We start from the raw sequence: 26,723 nt of genomic DNA, 5'->3' as shown, positions 1-26,723 counted from the left end.
CTGAAACGGTTCCTGTTTCTGTGATTACTATTTATTTTTATATGCAATGGTCTATTTTCCAGTGAAGACGTTGCTTGATGTATAATCATAATATTGGATTTAGTTCAACGTACTTTTGCCATTTTTGTAAGAAAAAGATGTCTAGCCATTGGAATCCCTTTGTCCTTTTGTGTGACAGAGGGTTATACCCACAATGTCTCCCTGCTATTTTTTCAGAGCAGGTTAATTCTCCCCCATTTATAATAGTTCATTACCGCACGCACACTCATACACACGCTCACACTCATCGGGGCAGCGTGTACTTTTCTGCATGTTGGCGATTGAAATTAGGAACATTTTATAGGTTACGAGTGGAAAAGATGCTACAGACTGGCCATAGGACTGAAGGGTTAATGACATATTCCCCCCCCCCCTGCTTTCTTAGTCTCCCTCCCTTGTTCCTTCGTCTCAGATCCGATCTGTGCATCTTAGCAGCCAGATACAGTCTCCTTCAGATTCCTTCAGTAAAGCCCTTGGCACTGACACAAGTGCGGTCCCAGCTGCTCCCACATCCCCCTTCCAGGGCAGCTTGGCTTGTTTAAAGGTTGGGGGAGGGCAAGTCTGTGATTTGTGGAAAATGTGTTTGCTTTAGGGATGCCGTCTCCTATTCTCTCTCTCTCTCTCTCTCTCTCTGACACCTCCATTTCTTTTGTTCCTGCGAACCTCTAAACCTGTCACCACTTGAATACCATAGCCTTCCCTCCTTCTCCCCGTTTCTCCTTCTCCCCGTTTCTCCTTCTCCCCGTTTCTCCTTCTCCCCGTTTCTCCTTCTCCCCGTTTCTCCTTCTCCCCGTTTCTCCTTCTCATTTTTTTTTTCCCTCACGCTTTCCTTCTTTTGTTATTCCATCCCTTGCCTTCCCTCACTTTCTTGTTTTCGTCCTCCATCAATCCTTCTCTCCTCGTGCCCCTTGCTGCCTTTCCGCTCTGCGTTCTCTTTCTGCTCTCCCTCTCTCCCCGTAATGAAATATGGATGGTACTAGTCCCTGTGTTTGGAGACAGGCTGGCAGAGAGCAGGGTGTCTCTCTAGGCCCTGCCTTGTGCATGCACCTAAACACTTCACTGAGCAATCTGTCAACATGTCAGCAACACATGTTTTGTAAAAAGCTTCCAGTGGGAGTAATGACTCCCACCAGGACTCCGAAAATGCTTTGAATTCAGCAGATTTCTATTGCAGGGATCCCCTGGGGTCCCTTTTACAATGCCTACATTTCAGAAATTTGAGCCACAGAACCCTGGGGCTTTCCTTTCATAATGCCTGAAAATGTAGGGTTATATTGTTGGATGTCCCCATGGGTTCTTTATTAATACCTGAATTCTGAAGAACTGGAAATTACCCAGAGCACGGCAGGGTCCCAGATACACACCAGGAAGAGGAGGAAAACTCTGCGGGGAGATTTTCTCTTTTTCTCTCTTCCCTTCATGCAAGACTGAAAGAGAAGAATTTGCCAAAGGACAAAATAGAGTATGTTTTTGAGCTGGCTCCTGAAACGTGTATCGTTTAAAGAAAGAAAAAAAAACGAAGGCCAAAAATACGCGGCGCAATTTATCTGTTTATATGTCCTTTCCGAGGGCCGGGGATTATTCCCTTTAATCGCTCCGCTAGCAGACTGTTTGTATTTGAAGAAATATGTGATGCGTGCTAAGAGATGCCGCATCTCCCCGTGTCCAAAAATGTGCAGCAAATGATTGTACTGATTTTTTTTTTTAATTATTATTAACCCTTTTCCTGCCGAGGGCAGCTAAAAGGCCCGGGGCGCGTCTAGCGGCCTCTCAACGCGGAACTTGAAAGCTGCTTGGAATCAAAGGTAACATTGCCGTTCAATTTTCCATTATTAGACTGCTGTGTTCTCTACTGCTCCGGGATCAATGCACCATCCTGTCTCCATTCCACGTGAGATATCAGAGACCGCAGTATAGATCGGGTTTATTCCCGAGAGTCTGCCATTGTTCTGTTTTGGAGGAAGCCAGCAAAACGAAATTGACATGGCACCTTTTTCCTATGTGAAAGGATCATTCAAGAACCAATTCTAGACCTTCACCGATTTGCTGCGGTTCATAGCACAGCGGAACGTTTCGGCTGCACGAGAGTCTTGGCTATTCTAATTAATAAAACTATTATTTGTTAATAAGCCTTGACGTTTTCTGCAGTGTCTACTGATAGGCGCTCCCAAGAAACAAAACGCTTACTTGGGTAACATTTATTCTACGACTCGTTTTACACAAACAGTTGAGTTGTTGTGAGGATAATTGTTGTCTTCTCTACAAAGTATCGTTCCTGCCCAATATTGAGAGAACACACAAAAAAAGGAAAGTACAACCATTAACCCTTCTTTTTCCATAGGGTGTATCACTTGGACTAAATCTATATAAATTAGTGTTATTGTGTGTGATGATACCATAGCGTCTAAAATTAAGAAGGGTCTGGATTCTTGAGGGTATTTCTTATGTAGTGTATGTAGCAGTTGGGATGGAGACCACAGATTGATCCTTGAATGGTCTGGAATTACTTGTTTCGCAAAAGTGGAAGCAACTTTTTTTTTTATTCCCTGTTATTGCATTACCGTAAGAAAGTTATAACTGGTATCTGCTGGAGATTGTTGTTGTTCTCCTAATAAATAGAACAAGGATGAGAATTCAAAATCAGACACCATAACATAAGTTATAAGTTAAACCTCAACATTTCTCATTTATTTTATTCCTATTGGTGAAGAAATAGAGATGAAGAATTACAAGTAAAGTGAATGCCGACATATGGGGCACCTGAAGATAGAGCTTGAATGATGTTTTCAGCCTTAAATTCAGATAAATGAGGTTTCAGGCATGGCGTAGTGTCCGGAGACACAAAGGGCTGTCTGAGCGTTCCTTTTTTATATGTGGCATGTTTTTGGATATATGTGTGTGTATATATTATGTTATCACTTTTTCTTCTGCGCAGCCAGTTAAGCTGTTTTAAGGTTGTTGTTTTTTTTATATATATAAAGAACTCCCCTGGTTCGACGCCATCTCCCTTGCCTCGCCATGCTTTCTGGCTGATTGTCTGAAGTGCGTGGGGGGGGGGGGGTTGTACTTTTTAACAACCCATTTGGTAGAATCCACCCAAGTATATAAGGAAGTAACGAAAAACAGATGTGGGCTCTGCACAAAGCATCATATGTATACATATAAGCGTGCGTGTGTGTGTACATATGTATACATGCATGAAGGGAACAACTAAGAAAACGCTATACCCGTCAACGATATCGACCCGTATAGATTTGTACGGGGGCAAACGTATGTGCTGATATATTTAGTCTCTCCAAAGCCTCTGTGCCGCATAATGCCCTTTCTAGAATGTGTTTTCCTTTATTAGAGTTGCAGCTCGGCTCAGTGTGTGTTCCCTCGGGGGGTCAGGCCAGCCGCTGGCAGTCTCTCTCAGACACCCAATTACCCCTGACGTCACCGCCGTCTCTCCTGCCTCCCTTGGGTGCTTGCGTTTTTTTTCTTTCTTTCTTTGTAACTATAATAGTAGACCAGCTAAGTGCCTGTTATTTGCTTGGCAGAAGATTTGATTGCGTCTTGGGCTGGATACTAAATCCAAAAACTATGTAAAAATGTCAATAGGTGAGTGCACATTGATTTCATTCCGTCACTGTGATAGCCGAACCCTTTGGGATACGAGCCCGAGAAAGGATTTTACACGTAAGATAATATAACAGAAAATTACTGGAGCTTCTCTGCGTCTCCTGCGGAATTCTTAAGGGCTTGCAAAGTTTCCGTAGAATCAACAAATGCTTTATTAATCTGAATCTGTGGTTTTGTTCTCTCTCTGGTCTAGAAACAACTGCTGGATATTTGATGACCGAGGAAGGAGCTGGCAAGGGGAGGGTAGGTGGGTGGTGGGACTTGGTACGTACTGGGACAACCATTGCTGAGTAATGAACTCCCAGTGGATTGCGGGAGTAACGCAGCCCTGTTTCCAGGGATTGCTGTGCAGACGCTTGGCTGGTAGCCCTGCCAGGCCGAAGTCTGCGTGAGCAGATAAAATGGAAGGGCTGAAAGGCTGCGCGGGCCAATGCTGACTGGGAGCAAGTGATAAGGACCACAGCACGAAGAGAGCGGCGTCCGCGCGTCCCAGCCAGAAAAATTCCGCAGAATAAAGTTTAACGTAACCGATTTGGGGGACAGCAGCGAAAGCTGGAACACAAGATAATGGTAATTGATTGAATCAAAGTAGAAGAGCAGGATTGTTCTCCCGAGCAATTATTTTTCCTTCTAATTTTCAGCCCAAATGTCCTAGGAGTTCAGGTTGCTCGGCGCGCATCCTGCAGCAGCCGATAAAAATGCTAGGGCCCTGCTTTCGGGCACAGCGGTTCACACGGGGAGAAGTAAAAACAATGAGAAATCAGGAATATAAATAATGAAAGGTTAGGGAGTTTTGACTTGTATCTGATACGACGACATGTTATGATGTTCAGGCTTACTCCATTCTTTCGGTGCTCTGTCGTGGTCCTGTTTGCTCTTCCCGATCATGGTGTGCGATGGGGAATATTTAAAAGTGACTATGCTTGTAAATATTTGTACCCGTTAAATAAGATATTTTTTTTTAATTATTCTTAAATTTCTCTTTCCCTTCCCTTCCTTTGGCTGCCGAGGGATGCTGAGCTGCTTTTCCATGTGTTTTTGACTCTGATCACTTTTTTGTACAAACTGTAGATTGTACTACCAGTGATTTAATAGTTAAAATGAATAATAATGGTTATATTTGTGGTTATTATTATATAATAATTACAACTTAATGAACAGCCAATGTCCTCTTCCCATTTAGTATCAGAGGTTTCTGTCATATCTACCCCACCGACTTTTGTTGAGATAGTGATCTTTGCCCGTGTGACTGGAATGAAGAAAAAAAAATATAGATTTTTGATTTCTTCCTAATCTATGTTGCTCAGAGAATGCTATTCAGGGGGCCAATTCCTGATGTTTTAGCAAACTACGTTAACATCCTGTGGTGCCTGGATTGCTGTTGTAATATAATCAATTTTAACACTTGATACATTTTAATTGCCCGGCAGATTACCCCCGCTTCTCATTTTATCTACCTGTACATGCACCCACTGTATTTAATCAAAATCTTTGCCATTTGTCTAATACTGCATCAACAGAAGGCGAACATTTACTCTGCTGAAGAGGTAAGCAAAGAGAGTAGGGTATAAGCAGATAGAGAGGGGGCATAAAAAGGCAGGTAAGGGGTAAAACAGCATGCGTAGAGGTATCTAACAGGCATATTTTAGAGTCTGTAATTGGATCTTTTGTTGATGTAGTAATCCAGCACAGACCAATGGAATGCAGTGTCTTTGCCGCCATCATGTTGTCTTCGTCAGCGTGCCAGGGTATAATTTCAGTCCTCCGCGATTGATAAAGCTGTGTTACAGAACTCGGCACACAGCGATGTACAGGCCACGTGCGCATTTGTGTGTGTGTACGGCGTGGCGTGGGTCTTCTGACCTCCTCATACAGCTGCTGGCCACCAGTAGCTTTCTGATCATGGCACCAAATCCAGTCCTGGCGATATATTTATATATCTGCTTGTAAATGTAAACTCACCGCTAGATGTTTGCTTTGTGTGCGGCTTTGGATACTGTGGCTTGTGGACCTTCTAGTGAAATTGTAACGTTTGATTTTACTGTTTACTTTGCTATGCCAGAAGGACCTCCGCTTCCGCACATCCTGCCCTAATTGTAAATGAAGCTCAGGGTGAACGTTCGATGCTACATAATGTAATTCTCATAAAGACGAAAAGATATAATGTCAGAATTTATGATATCTAAATCCGTGTTCCTATTATCTCTTTACGTCATACAAAATACAGCTTTTGAGTCAATTTAGTATGTGCCGGTAGAATGGAATGTACATGATTCAAATGCCCGGCTGTGGGCCTTGGTGTTGTAGGTAATTAGCAGCAAAATTCCTGTGTGAGTTGTAATACCATTAAAAAAAAAATCCCTACTTTAGGTTTGCAGTTCTAAATGATTTCCCCATCAAATAAATGCGCAGTTAATAGTGCTTTTATTTATCCAAATTATTTGACCATAAATGGATTTTATGGTTTGCAATTAGCTTCGTACATAGATGTTGTACATTTGTCCCTAAGAGCATGGAGTACAAAATTCCACCTGTTTTGTTGAATTTTTTCATTCTATTGGATTGTTAAGGAAATAAAACTATTTACTTTTCTTCTTGATTTCAGCCAAGTACGAGAATCCGTTTCCTTGCATACACTGCTTATGTTGCCACATGGGATTCTGGGTAGTGGTGGAAGAACATCATGATGGGTTGGTTTCATAGGTCACCTGTAATGATAATTTATTATCAATTATATATCGTGTCTTTAGGCATTATTTGGGACATGCCAATGTGGAATGGATGATCTTGGTTTTGAAAGGTTTACAGGCTGTAATGTTGTGTTTTGATCTCAGCACTACAGTCTACATGTTTGCAGTCTGTATAAATAGTAACGTTATTCATGTTTAGTTAATTCTTTGTGTTTTTTAGATGTAAAAAAAATATATATACATTTTGTTAGTGCTGTATCAATAGAGATGCCTAATCTATAGAGAAACATTTTAGCGCTGCACTGACTATTGAAATGTGATAACCCTGAGACAAACTTGCTTTTAGTTGCCCTATGCTGGACTTCATTTTTCGTACTCAAACAAGATTTAAATGGCCTACTGTGGACATTTGAATACTAGTCTGCAATATCTCCCCATAGTGCTCTTTGCCTATAAAAAAAATCTAGGGGATGTTTTGATGTCTCCTCATCCTTCTGATTAAGTCTTTTCTCTGGGAAGAAAGCTTTTCTGTAGCTATGGCGCATAAACAGCTTGGCTAAGGATTGATGTGCTGCTTCACGGATCTGGGCCCTTATGTGCATTTGAAAGTGCTTTTCCCCCCTATATATATAATATTATATATTTTATATATATATATTTTTTTTTTCTGCCTTCATCTAGGGAATCTTGCAAACAAAGAGCAGCCGCAGGTAGCCAGATTTCTCCATCCCAAAGCAGCACCCGGGGCAGTGCCTGCAGCAGTCCTGCTAAGCTTGACTAAGCTGCTGCCAGCGCTGGTCCTTCTGTAGGCTGGAGCAAGCTCAGAGAATGCTCAAGGAGCATGCACGGCATGGGAACCAATGTTTGTTGTTTTTCCTTCTGTGGAGGCTCAGACGATGAAATCTGATAACAGGTTTATTGCCAGAAGAGCCCTATAAAACAGGGATTTTCAAAACAATAGATAGAGTATATGGGTTACATGATGTAATGATTAATCCGTTGTCGCCTACCAACTCCGCTACTTGGTGGCGCAAACTTGGGCAGTGGGTTTGGTGGCACGCTGAAGCACTGGAGTATTTCAGGAAGGTAATTTATTTAATATGCGTTCTTCATTGGTTGAGGAGTATGGGACATAATTCTGTCTCTTTAGGTTTATGCACTCTTTATAGGCGATTTTGAGATAGCTAGCCTGAATTGTGTTACTATGTACACTAAATGGAAGGTATTGCTGTTCATTACACCCAAAGCTCTACTTCAGAGGATTCACAGATTTATACAGACACTTGAATTAATTGGGACATTAATTAATAATTGGTTTTGAAAATACATTGGCTCTTTACGTGGGGCAGAAAATGTAGTAGGCTCAACAAACAAACCCTTTAGTGTATTATAGGAGCCACATTAAAATGTAATTGTACCTAGAGTGACCTTACATGTCTGGATGCTATCCTAATTATTGCGTTTTAGTATTACGCAAAATAGGGTAACTCTTGTTTCCTTACTGCCTTTCCATGTTCCCTTATGATGCAACGCTTTTGCGACTCCTTCTGGCAATAAAATAGATATTTTTTTGTAGAAAGAAGATAAATTAGAGCCGACATGAATGTTTGCCACTGAACAAGGCCTGCAGGAGAATCCTCTGGCCTTGAAAGCTCCACTTTTTATTTATTTTTATTACATCTCCCTTCTCTTGCTCCGCATGACATGGTGGTTGCGGATGGTAATTAAAGGACCCCCCAGATTCCCGTTTTCAGCGCCGGGTTCTTTGATGTGCATCTTGTCGGACAGATCCAGTCATTGTTCCTGATTTTCTTTCTCTCTAACCCCCCTGCCAGCCCCTTTGAAGTGAGCGAGCTGGCCTTTAATACCCAAATACAATATGGGCAGGATAATAGGACGCTCCTTGCCTTACACATCTCTGGTATAATGGTTTGCTGCTTACACAGTGAGGGGGAAGGTGTATAGCCCGCTCCACCTTGGATATCGTGGATTTTTTTTCGCAATTCTTCTGTCCACAGTCACAGGATGCATGTTTTACATTTTGAAAAGAAAATATTATATTTGTCGGAGAATGGTGTGTGTGTGATTGTTATATGGCCAACAGAGCTGCCTTACAGCCAGGATAACACCCAACAAACGACGTTTGGTATATCCAACAAAATGTAGGGATGGTTGTTAGTAGTTGTCTTGTGCCACATGACAACTACTAACAACCATCCCTACAAAAAATATAAATGTTAAAAAATGTATGCTTACCAGAGTAGGTAAAACCTCAGCTTCTAATGGGTTCTCCAGTGGTCCACCAACGAAGAATGCATATTGAAGTGTTTCCATGTGTAGTGCCAGGCAGAAGGAAACTATCGGTGATCTCCATCGAGCAGTCCAATCCCCCGGTGGGGCAATTTGCTCCTTACTATTCCACCCTATTACTCAACCAGCCGCTATAGGCCTAGTCGGCCTAGCCCAGATTACTCTGCGTAGGAGATTTGTTCACCCGAAGGCATCTACTGCACACTTAGGAGCAGGGGGTCTAGGAAAGAGGGGAATGCGTGCCGGGCATTATTCAGAATGTCTCTATACGTTTCCAAAGGCGACCACACAACAAATTGAAGGGGCCATTCAGCTGTCATATACATTAAAGTGCATGTGATGGCTGGAGTGTCCCTTTAATCTCTTTGGGGGTTATGTATAAAGAATGTCTAAAAAGGTGGTCTTGTTTGTCCTTAGCTTGTAAAGTATTATATTGAGTTCACCTGTTTGTGGTGTGAAATTGTAAGTTTACTATTTTATATGGAGGAAGTTAAGTGTCGTCTCTCTAATGTGAACGTCTCACAAAACCATTGTCTGGCTCCTGCACAAAATGACTGCAACGCTAAATTCCTTAGGGAGAGCGAGATAGGCTGAAAAAGATTTATTATAAAATATACACCTCTTTCATAATGCTTCACATAATCTGATCATGTCAAATGCGAGAGCTAATTTAAGGATGTGACAGCAATGCGTTTGCTGGTATTATGTTTCTGTTGGAAATCTATAAGGCCCAGAGTCCTTATCTTTTCCCCAAATTAGGATGCGTTCAGCATTGCCTCCTGCAGATATGTAAAAAAATCTGAAATGAAATTGTTTTTTTGCCACAACAATCTTATTTTAAAGTCAAATTTGACTCCTGCAATTGATACGGGTTACATCTCTGCATTGTTTTTGTTTTTCCCACATGCATAGAACCTGCATTATCTTGTGATTAAAATGTCGAAAGTCATTATTCCTTAGGCCTGGAAAAACAGTAATTGTTGCACAGTCTGAATGCACGAGAGTTCTTCAGGTGATGTGGATAAGAGGCACAAGTGCCAACGATTCCTAAAATGTGCAACTCGCTTTAATGAGGTGGCTCATACTCGCTTTATGCATTGTAATACCCTGTGTTGTCTTAGTTTTTAAGCAAAGGATTCGGGCCATTACTGGGACTCGCTGCTGGTGGCATACATTCGCTGTACATGGATTATTCTGAAAATTTCACCTCAGTCGGTGCTTAATGGTAAATCATAGTATTTTGTAACGTTTTAAAAATGGACCAAGTACGTGTTGATGAGTTGACTCTTCTTGATGTCCTCTGTAAACATTCTAAGCCCAGCTAAATTGAGTTAACGCGTGTCTAAGTCCTCCAGTGAGACAAGCCCATTCTTTGGCTTGGCCTGGCTTGTATGTAGTGTGAACCAAGAGCCAAGCCAACTCAAACATCTCCTCTTCTTCAGCGTTGTCCTTTAAACAGTAGCCCATCTCACTTGGCTCTGTTCATACTATGCAGCCGGCATCCTGGGGCAAATTTCTAAATGTGGAGAAGTCATCATGGAAACCAGCGCAATGGTCCCAAATACTTTTAGAAGGCATTATTTCATGGAAAAGGTATGTAGAGAGAAGTTGATTTATGTTTGGCTCCAATAACACTGACAGGTCATTCTGTCACAAACACATTGGGGCATTTCTTGTATCTGTAGAACGTCTTGTTTATAAATAGGAATAGTTCCATGGGTTTGTCACCTTTTTTTTATCCTTTGGGGCTATCATAAACTTGAGCCAAATTCTGCACACATAATGTGCTTCTGGGTGGTCTGTTTTTGTAATGGAAATTCTAATTATTTATTGTTTTAGCTCACATGGCATAGATTGGTTTAATAAGGTTGAGTTGGCTCGTCAGTAATTACTAGGCCTGTTGTCAAGGACCACAAATATTTAAAGACTTGTAAATGTGTGTAAACAGAAGGTTTCCATGTTAACTAAGACCCCGGATACAACATGTTTTCAGTGTATAGTCTTAAGGACATACTGAAGACCCTCTGATTTGTGTTCGGTGCACATTGGGTACATTTGCAGTTGGTTAATCAGTAGTTATTATCATCTTTTATTAATATAGCGTTGTCCATTCACCATATGCTATTCTTTATTCTATATTTTATGGAAAATGTCTTTGTACAGCCCACTATTATTTGTTTGGGTATGATTCTCATGTTCTGGCTATAAACTCTTTAGTTGTGGCTCTAAAGGCAGCTGTGGGTGACCATTCGTTAGTATGCAATCTTACAATTAGTACAATTATATGATTAGAATAATATTTGTAATAATTGAAATTAACTGACAAGGGAGAGTTGTAATCTCAGAGCAATTATATTCCTTAAGTGTTAATATTTTTTTTCTCACGTTTGATGAGCAAATGTAGCCATTGTAGCCACTAATGGATGGTTGAATATTTAGGTAAAGATAAAATTAACAAGAATTTCTTGCTTTAAAGTGACAAAAATATGTGTTAACATGTTACTTCTTTCTATTTTATTTCTGGCACTTAAGCTTGTGACTAACTAACTAAACAGGGGGGTGCCAATGGGTTTACTGAATCTAGCTGCTATTATATGTTACTTTGACTGTAAACTTTTTGAGGGACAGACCTCGTTTTCTAAACCTACCAGGAACCCCCTCTGGAGCTTGGACTTCCAAAAGGTCCAAGCAATCTACAATACTCACAGCAGCCTGCATTAGCAATAAATAGAAAAAAAGTTGAATACAATACTATGTATAATAATATGGAGAGGCTGAATTGTACATTAAGACACTGTACATAGTTTGGTCATTATGTCCACAGAGGGGAAAATCTTGTCTCTGCAGTTCTCTAAATACAGTGGACATCTGTAGTGTAAAATGTGCCATTGTCCTAAAACTCCCCCGTAGGAAACATTGAACATTTCCTATATTGTTGTGTTCTAGGAACGCTCATCAAAGCTGTCAAAATATTTAGGTGTTAAAGAAACGGATATCCTTCGTCATGCGTACTTTTTTGTAAAGCATTGTATATGAGTGAACTTCCTTTTCAGCCATTTCCTTTGTGCTCCATAAGCTTTCCCCAGCAAATATTCCATAATCTCCTCTCATGCCACGAAGAAGATCAGAATTTTATCTGTGGAACAGTTCTGATTACTCTTTATATGTATAATGTCTTCCGTGGAGTTGCACATGCTCTCTCCTGTAGGTGCCACTTCCCTTGTCTTCTAGACCAGATCACTTTGTTGCATAATTTTATAACCATCTTCAGTTCTCCTGTATTTAGTCTGAATTTATTCTAAACATATCAATGGCCACATCATCCCTGTAACTTCACCCAGCTTCAGATTTCTCAGTATGGTTTTAGTTCTCTCCCACTTTACCTTTGTGAAGGAATTGTAAGTTTATTGCTCGTAAAATTCACGTTTTGAGGAGCCAGACTTCTGATCCGGTCCAACATCAACATTTCAGTGAGCGGCTGCTATTTTTGTCTGGCCAACGAAAGATGTGATTCAATATTTCCTTCTGCACTGTGCTCTCTTTGCCTTTGTGTACTTGGGCCAAGGTCAACTTAGATCAGTACTCTTGGGGAAGAAATACCCAGGTTTGTAGAAAAGCAAGCTCGTTAACAGACTGCGGATATGTGCCTTGAAATCCTATATGTGGCTATAAATTAGTGGGTCAGTGATACTATGTATGCTGCACAATAAACCTCACTCCTCTCAGTGGTGTTATGTGAATACCTTCAAGGTGGCGTCAGTGGTGCCAATACCAAAGAAAAGACAATTTTCATTATAACTTATTTTTTTCTGTCCAGTAAGAATTTTTACTGTTAAAAATATTCAACAGCACAGTATAATGGCCTTACAGAATACAAAAGAGTCTGATGTATTAATTAGCAAATTTCCTGTTATATTGGAAAACATAATGTAACTACAAATCTGTTTTATGAAGACCTCGGTGGCCACAGGTAAAGATTTATTGCTTTTGTACAAATCCTCCACAAAAGTCAGTTTTTCACACTGGCCGTTCTGTTAATCTTTTATCTGTCACAAGGGATCAAGGGTTCAGCCAAGGAAAAAAATACCTTCTGTGGGCTTCATTAACTGGCCAAGGTCTTAATCTGCAACTCATAAGGGCCTTGGTGATCAAGGTTGCCCATATCTCAATGCTATTTAACCATCTAGATGGGTATAGAATAGAACTGTCACTTGGGCCATTTTTTTCTTGGACACATCTGATATTTGTGTTGATGACCTGTGGGATGTGTAAACCCATATAGGATAGATAGAAAAGTAACACAAATGTATATATCACACTGGTATTCATTTCCTTCACATTTACCTTTATAACATGTTATGGTGCTTTTACCAGCAAATCTATTCCAAAGTAGGACACCATAGTTAATAGCTAGGACCGGCCAATGCTTTTTATGTGAATCATTGATAGGTATATATGTAACTAAGATGTTTAGAGGAAGAAGAATGTAAATTTATTTATAAGTACATGTGACTTTTACACTGTAGAACACTGTGTTACATTCATAGCCAACAAACATTCTGAGCTCCTAGGAAAGAGGGACCTTGAAGAGAACAGAGGAACAGAATGTCCCTCCAAACCAAATGCCCCTCCAAACCAAAGGCAGTTATGCCATGATGGGCTGGCATGGAGTAAAATAAGGCAGAACTGTGCTGACCGAGGCAAAGACCTCCTTGCCTCCACTAGACAAAGGTCCATATAATGCAGAGAGGATGCCTTTCTGTTGGTGACAGGAGGTATTGTTGACCTGCAACTTCAGTTGTTACACCAACATTCATTCTTATCCCTTACTGATTGAGATAAAACAGCCCATATTTTGTCTATTACTACTAGTACTACTACTAACACCTCCCAGCCCTCTTCTTTGTGTTGTTCTCTTGACTTTTACCCTAATTATGTTAATTTCATTCTACTACCTGCTTTATCAGAGGTAGTCGCTAATTGTAGTGGTATTTATATACAGGTCATGGTTTGAATGTAATTTATCAAACCTTGTCCTAATTAAGGATATTCATTCCAAGCAACTATCTACAGTAGAAGCTAATTTATTGAGGTTGTTTTTCCCCCAAGTACATAAACATTGGACAAAAGAGCCTTCGGTTTTGTTCTTCTAAACCCGCAAGGGAAAAAAAAAACCCACAGAGAACCAAAATGTTACTAATTTATAATTTTTGATTTTGTAGCAGGTACAGTGTAAATACCAACAAAAGGAACATTCTGAAGCAATGACAAAGATATAACTAGCTTTCCACATTGCTAATGTATAGATAAGCTCCGCACTCTTTAGTGTTTCCTGATACTGTTCACTATATCTTTTTCCCTTTCGCTGATAGAGAGTAATTGCGATTCAGAAAGTCTACATATTACTGTAAAAGATCCATTTTAAGTTCTTGAGGAACACTACGCAAAGTACTGAATGTAAGTAATGAGCCGCACATTAAAAAGGAGCCATCGCTGCTCTTAGCATCACTAAATGCATGTATTAAAACTACCGATTGCTGTGCTTTTTTTTCTCAGCTGATGTTATTCTTTTGGAGATTATGGGGGTTAAAAAAACAAAATCTAGGTAGGCAGATGAGGGTCCTAAACCTGTACTTTTTGTTAATTTCAATTTATTAAAAAACCAATTTGTTGACCTTAAATTTACGCTGTCCGCCCTTGCATATACTGTATGTTTTATAATACAGTTTTGACAATGAGTTGACTTCTATTTTGGATGATGTGTTTAAATGAGTTTTTGCCAGCTCCTAGACGGCACAAAAGAAAGATACATTTAAGGCTGTATGTGGCTGCACAGGGGTGCCGTGTATAGGGATTTCTCTGAAAGAGGCTGTCATTCTAATATAGCGAGCCTCTCGAGGGAGACCACAACCTTGCACTGTATTGAGACAGCTGGGGCTCAGAGTTTGGTTTCTTCCTTGCGTGCTACTTTCGAAAATATTTGTGACTACACGGCGCCCCCCCCCCCCTCTTTCCCTTTTTGGGGGGCTGAATCGCTAAACTTTTGGGTTAAGGAGGGACCAAATCAGTTTATGAAACTGCTCATAATTCGTCAACGCTTGGCAGGCCTTGAAAGCTTAACTGAGGCAATCCCTGATTCTGCTCCAGCCGGGAGAATTGGTCCTGTCCCCGGGAGGGAAAGGAGGGTGGGGATCTTTTTTTGCAAACCTCCGGGTCAAAAATAGGACAGTCTGGCTCATTTTTTCCTTGCAATGATGGGTGAGCCCAGATATCCCTATTAACCCTTGTGTAACCAGGCTGCTCTGCGTTGCTTTTCAAGAGTTTGTTTTTATTGTTTTTTTTTTTTTTTTTTTGCAGCCCTCTGTGACCAGACAATGAGCCAAAACAATAGTTTAAAGTCACGTCCTTTCAATATTTACAGTCTCTATCTTCATTTTTGTTTAATTATAGTTTTAGAAAGCTGTTGGTATCAAGAGGATTAGTGAAATACTAAATCTGGTTTGCATTTTAAACCCCGTTTCCTCAGTGGATTTTTCATCACAATAACGCTGTTTTCTTTGTGTTAACGTGTAATATCTAAATGTTTTGGTGCAGTGGTGGTTGTGTGTATAGAACAGATTTTTGGTGCACAGTGGTAAATGTGGTGCAGTCACTATAGCAACCAGGAGAATCACCTACCAACACAAAAGCTTTGTGTAGGATCAATGTTTACATTTGTACACAAACTGCACAAAAATAGGACCACACTTTTATATTTTGTGTACCAAATACTACTTTACCAGTGAAGCTGAGACATTTTTATGAATTTCCATCTACCAAGGAAATCAAATTTGGCCAAAATCGCTTAAAAAAAAAAATAGACAGATGGTGCTCATTAGCTTAAATCACAAGTATGTGTAATGGACTTGAGTTTCTTTTTAGCATGTTAGTAGGAAAAAAATAACTTTCCCTTGTGACATGTGAAATAGAGAGCCATCAATGTATGTTTGGACCTGTTATTGCTTATAACTTTAACCTTTTGAATGCCAGAATGGCGATAAATGGTTAGTGAGCCATATTACCTTGGCAAGAAAACCACTCAAGTACAAAATTTCAGATCTGGGAATATGTCCTTCTTATCTCATTTTATTTCAGTGCTACTGGGTTGGGGAAATAAGAGAGTCACAGGTTGGTTAGTACTTTGTCCCAAGGCAACCATAACAGGAAGTGAAGAACCATAAGTTAGGCCCGAAATCCAAAAACTGGAAACGTATGTATTTACGTAACTCGTTCTATGATCTCGATGATGCTGTTTGTAGGATAATTGATAATCAAATTATAATCTTTTTAGCTAACAACAAATCTGTATTTAACCAGCCCTCCCCTGCAGTGGCCGAGAAATACGTAATGTCAATTTTCCTCGGCACGATGAGTCAACGGAAGACGAGGAGTCCTTTCTGAATTTCATGCCAGGTCTCTCTCCCATGTATTGGCTGCGGAACTGGAACCAGGAACCATACTGTATTCCAGGGAGCAGTAGTGAGTTCATGGGTTTTATAATCGAAAAGGTCAATCTGTCAACATAGCCCTTTAAATGGAAGCTGTAGAGATTTCTACAATACATGATTTTTTCCACAATACTCATTCTCTTGAAGCAATAAGACATTGAATGTTTAATGGTCGTACAAAATGGCTGGAAATCCAATTGGCGTGCCTACATTGTGTGATCATATTTTTTATGTTTATAATATATATATTTTTACTTTCACAAAACATATACGTTTGTGAATTCCGGAGAAATCCTTCTATATACAGTCAGACCTTACAGCTTAGCGAGATGTCTGCGGCCGTCCAGATATTTAGTTATCATCGTCATCATCTCTTTGTTTATACAATGCCAACAATCTCCACCATGCTTTACACAGTATGGGGTATAACCGAATGAAATTAACTGATTCCTAAGGTGAACTTGAATGCAAACTAGACCTAAGCAGATGTAATCTAATGACTGAGAGGAGAAAAAACTCAACAATTTCCCACCTAAATTATCCAAATTAACCGAGGCATTTTTGGTGGCAACTATTTTGACCCTTTCTGTCGGGTGCACATGGGATGAAGAGAGGCGTCTGGCATTGCAGACAGTCTCAGTAGAACACTCAAAGGCTCCTTCTTTTGACACTTGGAACAAAGGGAACCCTTTTATCCCTCCAGGAATTTAACTGCCTCGCCAGAGTAGGCTGAGAGCCCTGCTGTCTTGGGATATATATGGTGAAGCCAGAAAGTGCCTTTCATATGTTCTAGTCTGGCTTTATCTTAACCTGTATCCCTGGGGACCTTCTCAGTAACTGTCTGGCATTATGCCACATTCTGTGTCCTAAAGCAAAGAGTTCTGGGTATGTGCAATCATCGTGTTACTAACACTTTTTCTACATCTGTTTCTGTCTTTAATAACATCTTGTTAATATTCTGTCCATAGGACGCTAGTTAAATGATTGGGCTACTATGGTATGGACAATTCCACATTCCAAAACCAGCGCCAAATGATAATGTTGGGCCTGTGATAGATGCCTCATCTATTAATTCTACGTGAGAGAGAATATGTGCAGCGCTGCTCTGTATAAATTAACCATAGCAATACCGTGTTTCTGTAGGCCCTATAGGGATATATGTGGAACGTTTTCGATATCTAGTAGACGTGGTCGTGTGTCCTATCCAGGGGTTTGACTCATTCTATACATTACCCAAGAATGATATAAGAGCGTTATAAATCATATAGCGTCCCTGGTTAGGAATCTGTGTACTAAACTACACTAGATCCCAAACCGGAGCATAAACCTATGCTTGTCCTATCTTAGTACATCACCTTGCATGTTCGTAAGATTACAAAAAAAGTGAGCCAATTCACAGTGGAGTTTGTGATCGAGAAGAGAAGGGAATAGGTTATTTGGGAAAAAATAAGACACAGTTTGCTTGTATGAGAGGGGCAGCACCTTTTTAATCCTGCATTTCAATTTAATTTAAAAAGGGTTGGCAGCTTCCTATTTTAATGAACAAAGAGTTGACAAAGGCAGACGGCTCAGGAGCCGAGACTAATTGTGTGTCACAGTAAGGCACAGATCCATGGGGAGCCACCGACCTGCTAATATAGAACAGGTCCCAGTGTGCACAGACCTAGGTCAATGTAGGTGAATGGGTCACGTTTGCCCCCAGGGTGTCAGCTGGGGTAGCTTTATGAGGCAAATCGTAAACCAGTGTGTATCTGGGGCAAATCTTGAGCAGGTTGTCTCTTTGTGTACTTATTATTTGATAAAAACACAGAAGCTGCGCGTTGTTTAGAAGGTACTCAAATTATCTTTTTGATGTTGCTCCCTCTTCTTTATTAAGGTTTTGTTGTTCGGAGGGAACAAAAGTACCTGGTCTGTAACTTTTTTATGAAATGGTAGGTTATTCTCTACCTCGTTTATAGATGTTTATAGACACACACACACACATTCTCTCTTTCCCTTATATTTATATAATATTCACACACCATCTATTATTATACCTATATAATATAGGTATATACATATGCAGCCCATTTAATAGATCATATAGATCATCAGGCCCCATTGATTAGTGTTTTTCTATGAAGAACAACCTTTTTAGGGTATTGAGTGTTGCAGGGCCCCCTTATGGCAAAGAAAGAGTTATTTTTATTTAGTTCACAGTGCCCGTCTACGCTCCTGGGTATGGCAGATTTCCGAGCGACGTTGTGTTGATAGCCCCGTAAACCCAATGCTTGCGGAATGAGCCTCGCTCAACTTTACTCCTCCTCTCTGCTGTCTCTCCTTTTTAGCGATCCCTCTGCGGAAGGCAAACGCATAGCTAAATATACGGATCACCCTAAAATTTCCCGGGAAATTGGCAGAATTATTATCGATTCACAGAGCACGGCCAAACATCACTGCATGAATTAGCAAGCAGCTGTTTCTAATTTGAGTTTAGAACGGTACACAGAGGAACTTGCTTTAGTGTGCGATCCTTTCATTTATAATGAATTTTAATCACCGCTACAGGTGAGAAAAATGTAGAAACAAGCTTGTATCTTGCGCAAGAAACAAAGGCAAGCCAGATGCTAACAGATTTACAGCCTGTGATAAAAGGAATGTTTTGGTACAGTTTACATGTAATTAGGCTGCAGCTGTTTGCGCTTCCCGGCCCGTGAAAAGAAGCAGCATATATGATCTCGCTGCCTGTTTTCCGAAGGGAGTCAAGCAAAACAGTGATCCAACCCTCGAACCATTTATAGCATATTCCTAAGGCTGACATAAAACTTTTCACGTTCCCCCGTTGTAAGATGTTTAGCCGAGACGCCATTCCAAGCGCCGGACGACAAAATCCACGCAGATAAGTCCCTTGATTTTTAGGAAACTTCATGGGAATGTTTTGTTTAACCCTTTACATGGCTTACAACCAAACAAACTCATTTCTAATTATCTGAAGGTGCGTTTTACTCAAAAAACATCTGTTTAAGTGTTTTTTTGCCTGCATTTCCCAGGCTTCCTGAATATACGTTTATTTGTAAACCTAACAGTTTTTTTGGCTGCTGTTTTTTTTTTTTTGAGCCCCCCCCCCCGTACAAGGCTCATAGTATGGAATATTGACTGCCTTCCCTGCCTCTAATTAAAGCCATTGAGTGCATTACTACCGCCTAATAACTGTTTTGATTCTCCTATGAGCGCATGACAAAGGCCCATCACCAGCCATGTGATTTCTTTCAAGCACGGTCCCTCTTTGCAGGATTAGCCAATTTTAATGCCTTTAATCTTCTTCTTAAACGAAAAGTGATTTAACATCCTGTCAGACTACTTTTTGACTGTGTGGGTGCAAAACTGTATTAGGCTTCCAATTGTTCAGTAAGTGCTTCACATTTTCGGAAGGATGTGTGTAGACCAGTGGCTAAATTGTGCGGCTCGGCAAATTAAGATGCGGCTGCTTTTCAACGTGCTCTGAAAATTAAAGTCAGACGGTACAGGGTTATATAGATTTATAGATAAATAGATATATAGATGGATAGATATTTTGTATGTTTTATTACAGTTTATTTATAGAGGCACTAATATTCCACAGTGCTGTTACAAATGGGACGTGAAAACTAACAGTATTAAAATTGAGAAATTGGTACGAAAGAAGGAAGCCCTGTCCATGGGAACATACATTATATTAGATTCATTAATATGTATTTATATGTGTATGTTTATATATTCACATACATACATTATAAGTGTATGTGCACATCATTTAAATATTTTTTTTTTACTTTCTCCATCTTTCATCTCGTCGTATTGTCTATTTTTCTTTCCTCTTTCTTTTTTTCTCTCTATTTGTAATTTCTGATCTTTTATTCTCCTTCTCCATAGCACACAACACTATCCAGCAGCCTCTCCTTCCATGCACATAACCAATCTCCCACAATACTATGCAACCCCCCCTGCAATATTACCAGGTAGCCACTTTCACCCCTGCACACAATACTACGCGGCAGCACTCCCCTTCCCCTACACAATGCCATCCAGCAGCTTCTCTCCCAACTGCACATAATATTTGACAGACTCTCCTTCTGCCCGATACAAAACTATCCGGTAACTCTTGTCTTTTCCGCACCCTGCACTAGCTAGCAGAGCCTCTATGTTAATAATCAAATTGGACACGTACAATTGTCTAAAATGTCATTGTATGCTGTAGAATTAACATTACCTTTCAGTAGAACTAAACCCTGAAAAATAGCCCCAGACAATTATCCCTGCTCCACTAGATTTTAGGCACTATGCATTCCAGTAGTGTTCTCCTGGTATCCACCAAATCCAGATTAGTCTATCAGACTTCAAGGTAGTGAAACGTGTTTCATCTAGTGGCTTTACACCACTCCAGCCAACGCTTGGCATTGTGTGTAGAGATCTTTGGCTCGGGTGCAGCTGCTCGGCCATGGAAACCCGTTTCATGAAGCTCCCGCCACACAGTGCTTGTGTTGATGTTGCTTCCAGAGGCAATTTGGATCTATGTAGTGAGTGATGCTGCAGAGAACAGAATATTTTTACACGCTTTAGCACTTGGCGACCCCTCTCTCAGAGAGTGTGCCTGCTCTACTGCTTTGTGGCTTCTGCTTCACAGTATTGGCTTACAGTGGACATTGGGCAGATTTAGCAGGGCAAAAATATAATGAACTGGCGTGTGGCAAAGGGGACATCCTGTGACATCCTAGTGCCAAGTTTAAAGTCACTGAACTCTTCAGTATGACCCATTCTGCTGCCAATGCCTATTAGTTATGGAAGTGGCAGAACTTTTGGTCATATTGTGTACAATAATATATTATTATATATTTGGACTTTGTGTGTGTGTGTGTGTATATATATATATATATATATATATATATATATATACATTTAGTGTGTGCATGGATTTAAAATATCTATAAATAGTGTTTGTCCTGTCGCAAATGTTGGCATATAGTATTCAGTGATTCCCCTGAGCTTTCGTAACATTCTGATGTGCCTGTGTGTTTGTGAGCCCCAGCTGCTCAGAGAGAACCCAGCTCTGCCTCACCCTGTATCTCATCCAACAAACACCATGGGGGCTTTCTCTGCATCTGATTCCGTTATCTCTCCGAGGAGCCAACCCCTCTCTTTTGGGGTTAGAAGACCTTCCTTTCACCTTCTGAGAAAACATTTCTACTCCAACTTTTTACTTTCACTTTCATGTCCCTTTTTGGTTCGGTACTCACCGGTATATTGTAACATGTGCAGTTATTTCATTTCAGAGTTTAGTCAAAACAAACTTAGACCATGATATCTAGTCACTGCAGTTGTAAATTCTGAAAAATAAACACTGTCTTGGGGCAATGACATTCCAGTGCATTCCCTGTATAGCAATTGAGTTACAATGTTTTTGTTAATTTGATCTCAGAAATTTTATGTCCGCGCAAATATAATAAATACTGAAGTCATGCTGATTTGATGGTCTGGTGGTTTAGGAGCTAAAATGTCTCAAACAGACGTTGTCACCTCGAATTGTGTGAAAGCTTAACCTGCCTGTGCACCTGCACATTATAGGCATGGTACAGTATGTCATAGTTTATCATGCTTCCCTTGATGTCTGGATCCAGCTTCATGTTCAGAATGAAAGAGCTGCCTACTTGGCAACTTATCGCTTGTAATGTTCCAATTTTACCTCCAGCCCGTCTGTCATTCCTTAAATGAGATGTTGTGTGTTCTGCACTAACATGGCTGATGAATGGTATATCAGAATATAACTATATCTGCTTTCTGAACAGATAGATTGCATTGACCATGTTGAGTTTGTGCTAGTGCTGAAGTTGTACACTTCTATGCATTCAATGCTGGGATTCTGACTTTCCCTTTTTAAAATTGTTTGGTTTTAATCGTTTTTTTTACCTCTAAATGTGTCTTTTAAGTTTGTTGGAGCCCTTGCTTTTTCTCTCTGAAGAGCTCTGTCCTTGTTTCACAGATGTACTGGGAATTGTTTTTAATCTCCTTTCTGTTTTTCCATTACAGATGGTGATGACGACCCACAATTCTCCTGGGTGGCTTCATCTCCCTCCAGCAAAGACGTTGCATCACCCACTCAGATGATAGGAGATGGGTGTGATCTCGGCTTAGGAGAAGAGGAAGGGGGATCTGGGCTACCGTATCCCTGCCAGTTCTGCGATAAGTCTTTTAGTCGCCTAAGCTACTTGAAAAGACATGAACAGATCCACAGTGACAAACTACCTTTCAAGTGCACCTACTGTAGTCGTCTGTTTAAACACAAGCGAAGTAGAGATCGTCACATAAAGCTTCATACTGGGGACAAAAAGTATCACTGCCATGAGTGTGAGGCTGCCTTCTCTCGAAGTGACCACCTGAAAATTCATCTAAAAACTCACAGTTCCAGCAAGCCGTTTAAATGCACAGTGTGCAAGCGGGGGTTTTCTTCTACAAGCTCACTGCAAAGTCACATGCAAGCCCACAAAAAGAACAAGGAACACCTGGCCAAGTCGGACAAAGACATGAAGAAAGATGATTTTATGTGTGATTATTGCGAGGAGACCTTTAACCAGACAGATGAACTAGAGAAGCATGTGATCACCCGACACCCTCAGCTCTCCGAAAAGGCTGACCTGCAGTGTATTCATTGCCCTGAAGTATTTGCAGATGAAAATTCTCTGCTAGCTCACATTGACCAAGTCCATGCCAACAAGAAACACAAGTGCCCGATGTGCCCAGAGCAGTTTTCATCGGTGGAAGAGGTTTATTGTCACCTAGATAGCCATCGACAACCTGACTCAAGTAACCACAGCATTAGCCCGGATCCTGTCTTGGGTAGTGTAGCCTCTATGAGCAGTGCCACACCTGACTCGAGTGCGTCGGTGGAAAGGGGCTCCACTCCAGATTCAACACTAAAACCGTTAAGAGGACATAAGAAAACCGGATCACTGGAAAGGGAAGATGGCCAAAGCTGGCCCAAAATTGCATACAGTTGCCCTTACTGCTCAAAACGAGACTTCAACAGCTTGGCGGTTTTGGAAATCCATTTAAAGACGATTCATGTAGACAAGCCACAGCAGAACCACACATGTCAAATATGTCTGGATTCCTTGCCCACCCTGTACAATCTTAATGAGCATGTAAGGAAAGTACACAAAAATCATGCATACCCTATGGTGCAATTCAGCAACATAACTGCCTTTCACTGCAACTACTGCCCTGAGATGTTTGCAGACATAAACAGCCTCCAGGAGCACATTCGCATCTCTCACTGTGGCTCTAATTCCACTCCTCAGGAAGGTAACAATGCATTCTTCTGTAACCAGTGTTCAATGGGATTTCTGACAGAGTCCTCCTTGACAGAGCATATACAGCAAACTCATTGCAATGTTGGAAGCTCAAAACTAGAATCTCCTGTCATTCAGCCAACACAGTCGTTCATGGAAGTATACTCTTGCCCATATTGTACAAACTCCCCCATATTTGGCTCTATACTGAAGCTCACAAAGCACATTAAAGAAAACCACAAGAACATTCCATTGGCAAACAATAAGAAGTCAAAATCTGAACAGAGTCCGGTTTCCTCAGATGTTGAAGTTTCTTCTCCTAAGAGGCAACGGTTGTGTCCTAGCCTAAACTCTGTGTCCAATGGAGAGTATCCCTGTAATCAATGTGACCTGAAATTTTCCAACTTTGACACGTTTCAAACACATTTGAAGTCTCACTTGGAGCTGCTCTTAAGAAAACAGTCTTGCCCTCAGTGCAAAGAGGATTTTGATTCTCAAGAGTCTCTCCTGCAACATCTTACAGTACACTACATGACGACCTCCACACATTATGTGTGCGAGAGCTGCGACAAACAGTTTTCTTCAGTAGATGATCTGCAGAAGCACTTACTGGACATGCATACTTTCGTGTTATATCATTGCACTTTGTGCCAAGAGGTCTTCGATTCTAAGGTTTCCATCCAAGTGCATCTGGCAGTAAAGCACAGCAATGAGAAGAAAATGTATCGATGCACAGCGTGTAACTGGGACTTCAGAAAAGAGGTAGACCTTCAACTGCATGTCAAACACAGCCATTTGGGCAACCCGTCAAAGTCGCACAAATGTATCTTTTGTGGGGAGACATTCAGTACAGAGGTGGAGCTGCAGTGCCACATCACAACTCACAGCAAGAAATACAACTGCAAATTCTGCAGCAAAGCCTTCCACGCGATCATTCTGCTGGAGAAACACTTGCGGGAGAAGCACTGTGTGTTTGATACAAGCAGTCAAAATGGCACAGCCAATGGAATGGCGCCCGCCAGCAAGAAATCGGAGACAACCGAGGTTCCAAGTGTGTTAATGAAGAATCCTGATGTTTCCAACAGTCATGAGGCCAGTGAAGATGATGTTGATGCTTCTGAGCCAATGTACGGTTGTGACATCTGTGGGGCAGCTTACACCATGGAGATTCTCTTGCAGAACCATCGCTTGAGAGATCACAACATACGGCCAGGGGAGGATGATGGCTCTAGAAAAAAAGCAGAGTTCATCAAGGGCAGTCACAAGTGCAACATCTGTTCAAGAACTTTCTTCTCAGAGAATGGACTCAGAGAACACATGCAGACACATAGAGGCCCTGCAAAACACTACATGTGTCCCATTTGTGGAGAACGATTCCCATCCCTCTTGACGTTAACTGAACATAAGGTTACCCACAGCAAAAGCTTGGACACTGGAACCTGCAGGATCTGCAAGATGCCACTTCAGAGTGAAGAAGAATTTATTGAGCACTGTCAGATGCATCCAGACCTTAGAAATTCCCTTACTGGTTTTCGCTGTGTTGTATGCATGCAGACTGTCACTTCCACCCTGGAGCTTAAAATCCATGGGACATTTCATATGCAGAAGCTGGCAGGGAGTTCTGCAGCCTCTTCCCCTAATGGACAGACCTTACAGAAGATGTACAAGTGTGCGCTGTGCTTAAAAGAATTCAGGAATAAGCAAGACCTTGTAAAGTTAGATGTTAATGGCTTGCCTTATGGCCTGTGTGCTGGATGTTTGAGCAGATCCACTAACGGACAACCTTTAAACCCAGGCCCACAAGAGATGTGCGAGCGGCTATGTACCGGCCTTCGATGCCCTGAGTGCAGTGTAAAGTTTGAAAGTGCTGAAGATCTAGAAACTCATATCCAGATGGACCACAGAGACTTGGCTCATGATGCTAGTGGCCAAAGAAAGGTGTCCCAAACATCTCCAGTCCCCAGGGTAAGTAATATTCCTTCCCATGGATATGACATGTGAAGTCTTGAGATGTTTTAGTGAAGCTATATATAATGATTTAAAAAAAAATAAAAAATTCATGTTTTCCCACTGGCTCATGTGCTAGGTTGGGAAACAATTCCATGTTCTGATAACCCTTATTGTGAAACAAAGAACACTTAATAATACAGCAATTTGGAATCTGTAAAGTTTTTTAGTAGGGCAAATTAGTGAACAATAATGCATGATTTTGTTGCACAGCTGTTGTAAAATAGTCCCATTTTAAATCTAAAAGGTCACTATTACAGTTATCAGAATTAACCACAAAATCTATGCCTTTTTATGATATGGAATACGCTTCATAGACCCGCTTTAAATATCGAAAGTAACCATTGCCATTCTACTGCCAGACAAAAGAAAAACAATCTTAACGTAGGTTTAGTTTTGGGAAGGTGATCATCACTATCGTTCTGGAACTCAATTTCCATGTGGCACTCCGGACTATGCGATGGGAGATTTGTCAGCTGAGTGACTTTATTACTACTAGAAAAAGTATATAACTACAGTATATCTATGTGTGCACTATAATTATGTATTTTACTATGTTCCAGTCTGCAATAAAGTACTGGGCAATGTGTCGGTGCAAAAAGGGGTTCTTCCTAATTCCAAGCATCAGTAATCTATTCTGCTCCCATTGTAGTGTTCTTGATTTGTGGTTTGGCATTAGTGTATTTTCCGTGTATATTTTAGGTTTCGCAGGGACATAATCAATTGAGGATGTTGTGATACCAAATAGACATGGGTTAAAATGAAGTTGTGGAGGTGGTAAGAAAGGTAAACCGGAAGAGAATGACAATGAGTACAAATTATGGTATCGGAAAGACAGATGTTTAATGCAAAAGAGGCTTGGTAGGAAAAAGGATTACTGTAGAAACCAATTTTGCTTCAATCGTCTACTTTTTGTGTGTTTTTAGAGCCATCTCAGGAGCGGCTATTCTGTAAGCCCTAAATTCATAGCATTTATGAACATCTAAACTCAACATGTTGTAAAACCTATTTTTTTTACCAGTTGTGGTTTTTTTTTTTTACCCGTTGAAGAGCTAGTATGCATTATACACATATTAAAACAATGTAATGCCAAACAACTCCATCAACATCGGGACTTTAATGAAACTTGCATATGAAATACATGTATACTGGTGATGTTGCACTAATTGTATCTAACCCCGTTGAAGCAAACACTAAAAACTGACACTCCAAATCCATTACTGATACAATTGCTGTATAATGGCGCATATTAGTGATCTGTAACTGTG

General features: G+C 40.7%; 1 protein-coding gene across 1 annotated transcript in view; it reads left to right on the top strand.

The window, feature by feature from the left end:
- The window catches only part of LOC149298475 (zinc finger protein 423-like), an 83,490-nt gene that overhangs the window by 7,979 nt on the left and 48,788 nt on the right, over nucleotides 1-26,723 (top strand). The window contains exon 2 of the mRNA XM_089487296.1: nucleotides 22,190-25,413. Coding sequence (XP_089343422.1) covers nucleotides 22,264-25,413 — 3,150 coding nt within the window. The 5' untranslated portion in view covers nucleotides 22,190-22,263. The remainder of the gene's footprint in view (nucleotides 1-22,189; nucleotides 25,414-26,723) is intronic.

Source organism: Sceloporus occidentalis, unplaced genomic scaffold (assembly GCF_023333645.1).
Source record: "Sceloporus occidentalis isolate IW3139 unplaced genomic scaffold, rSceOcc1.0.p SCAF_32, whole genome shotgun sequence".
Taxonomy (NCBI): Eukaryota; Metazoa; Chordata; class Lepidosauria; order Squamata; family Phrynosomatidae; genus Sceloporus; species Sceloporus occidentalis.
Note: the sequence above shows the minus strand (reverse complement) of the source record. Positions and strands in the feature narration are given on the sequence as shown.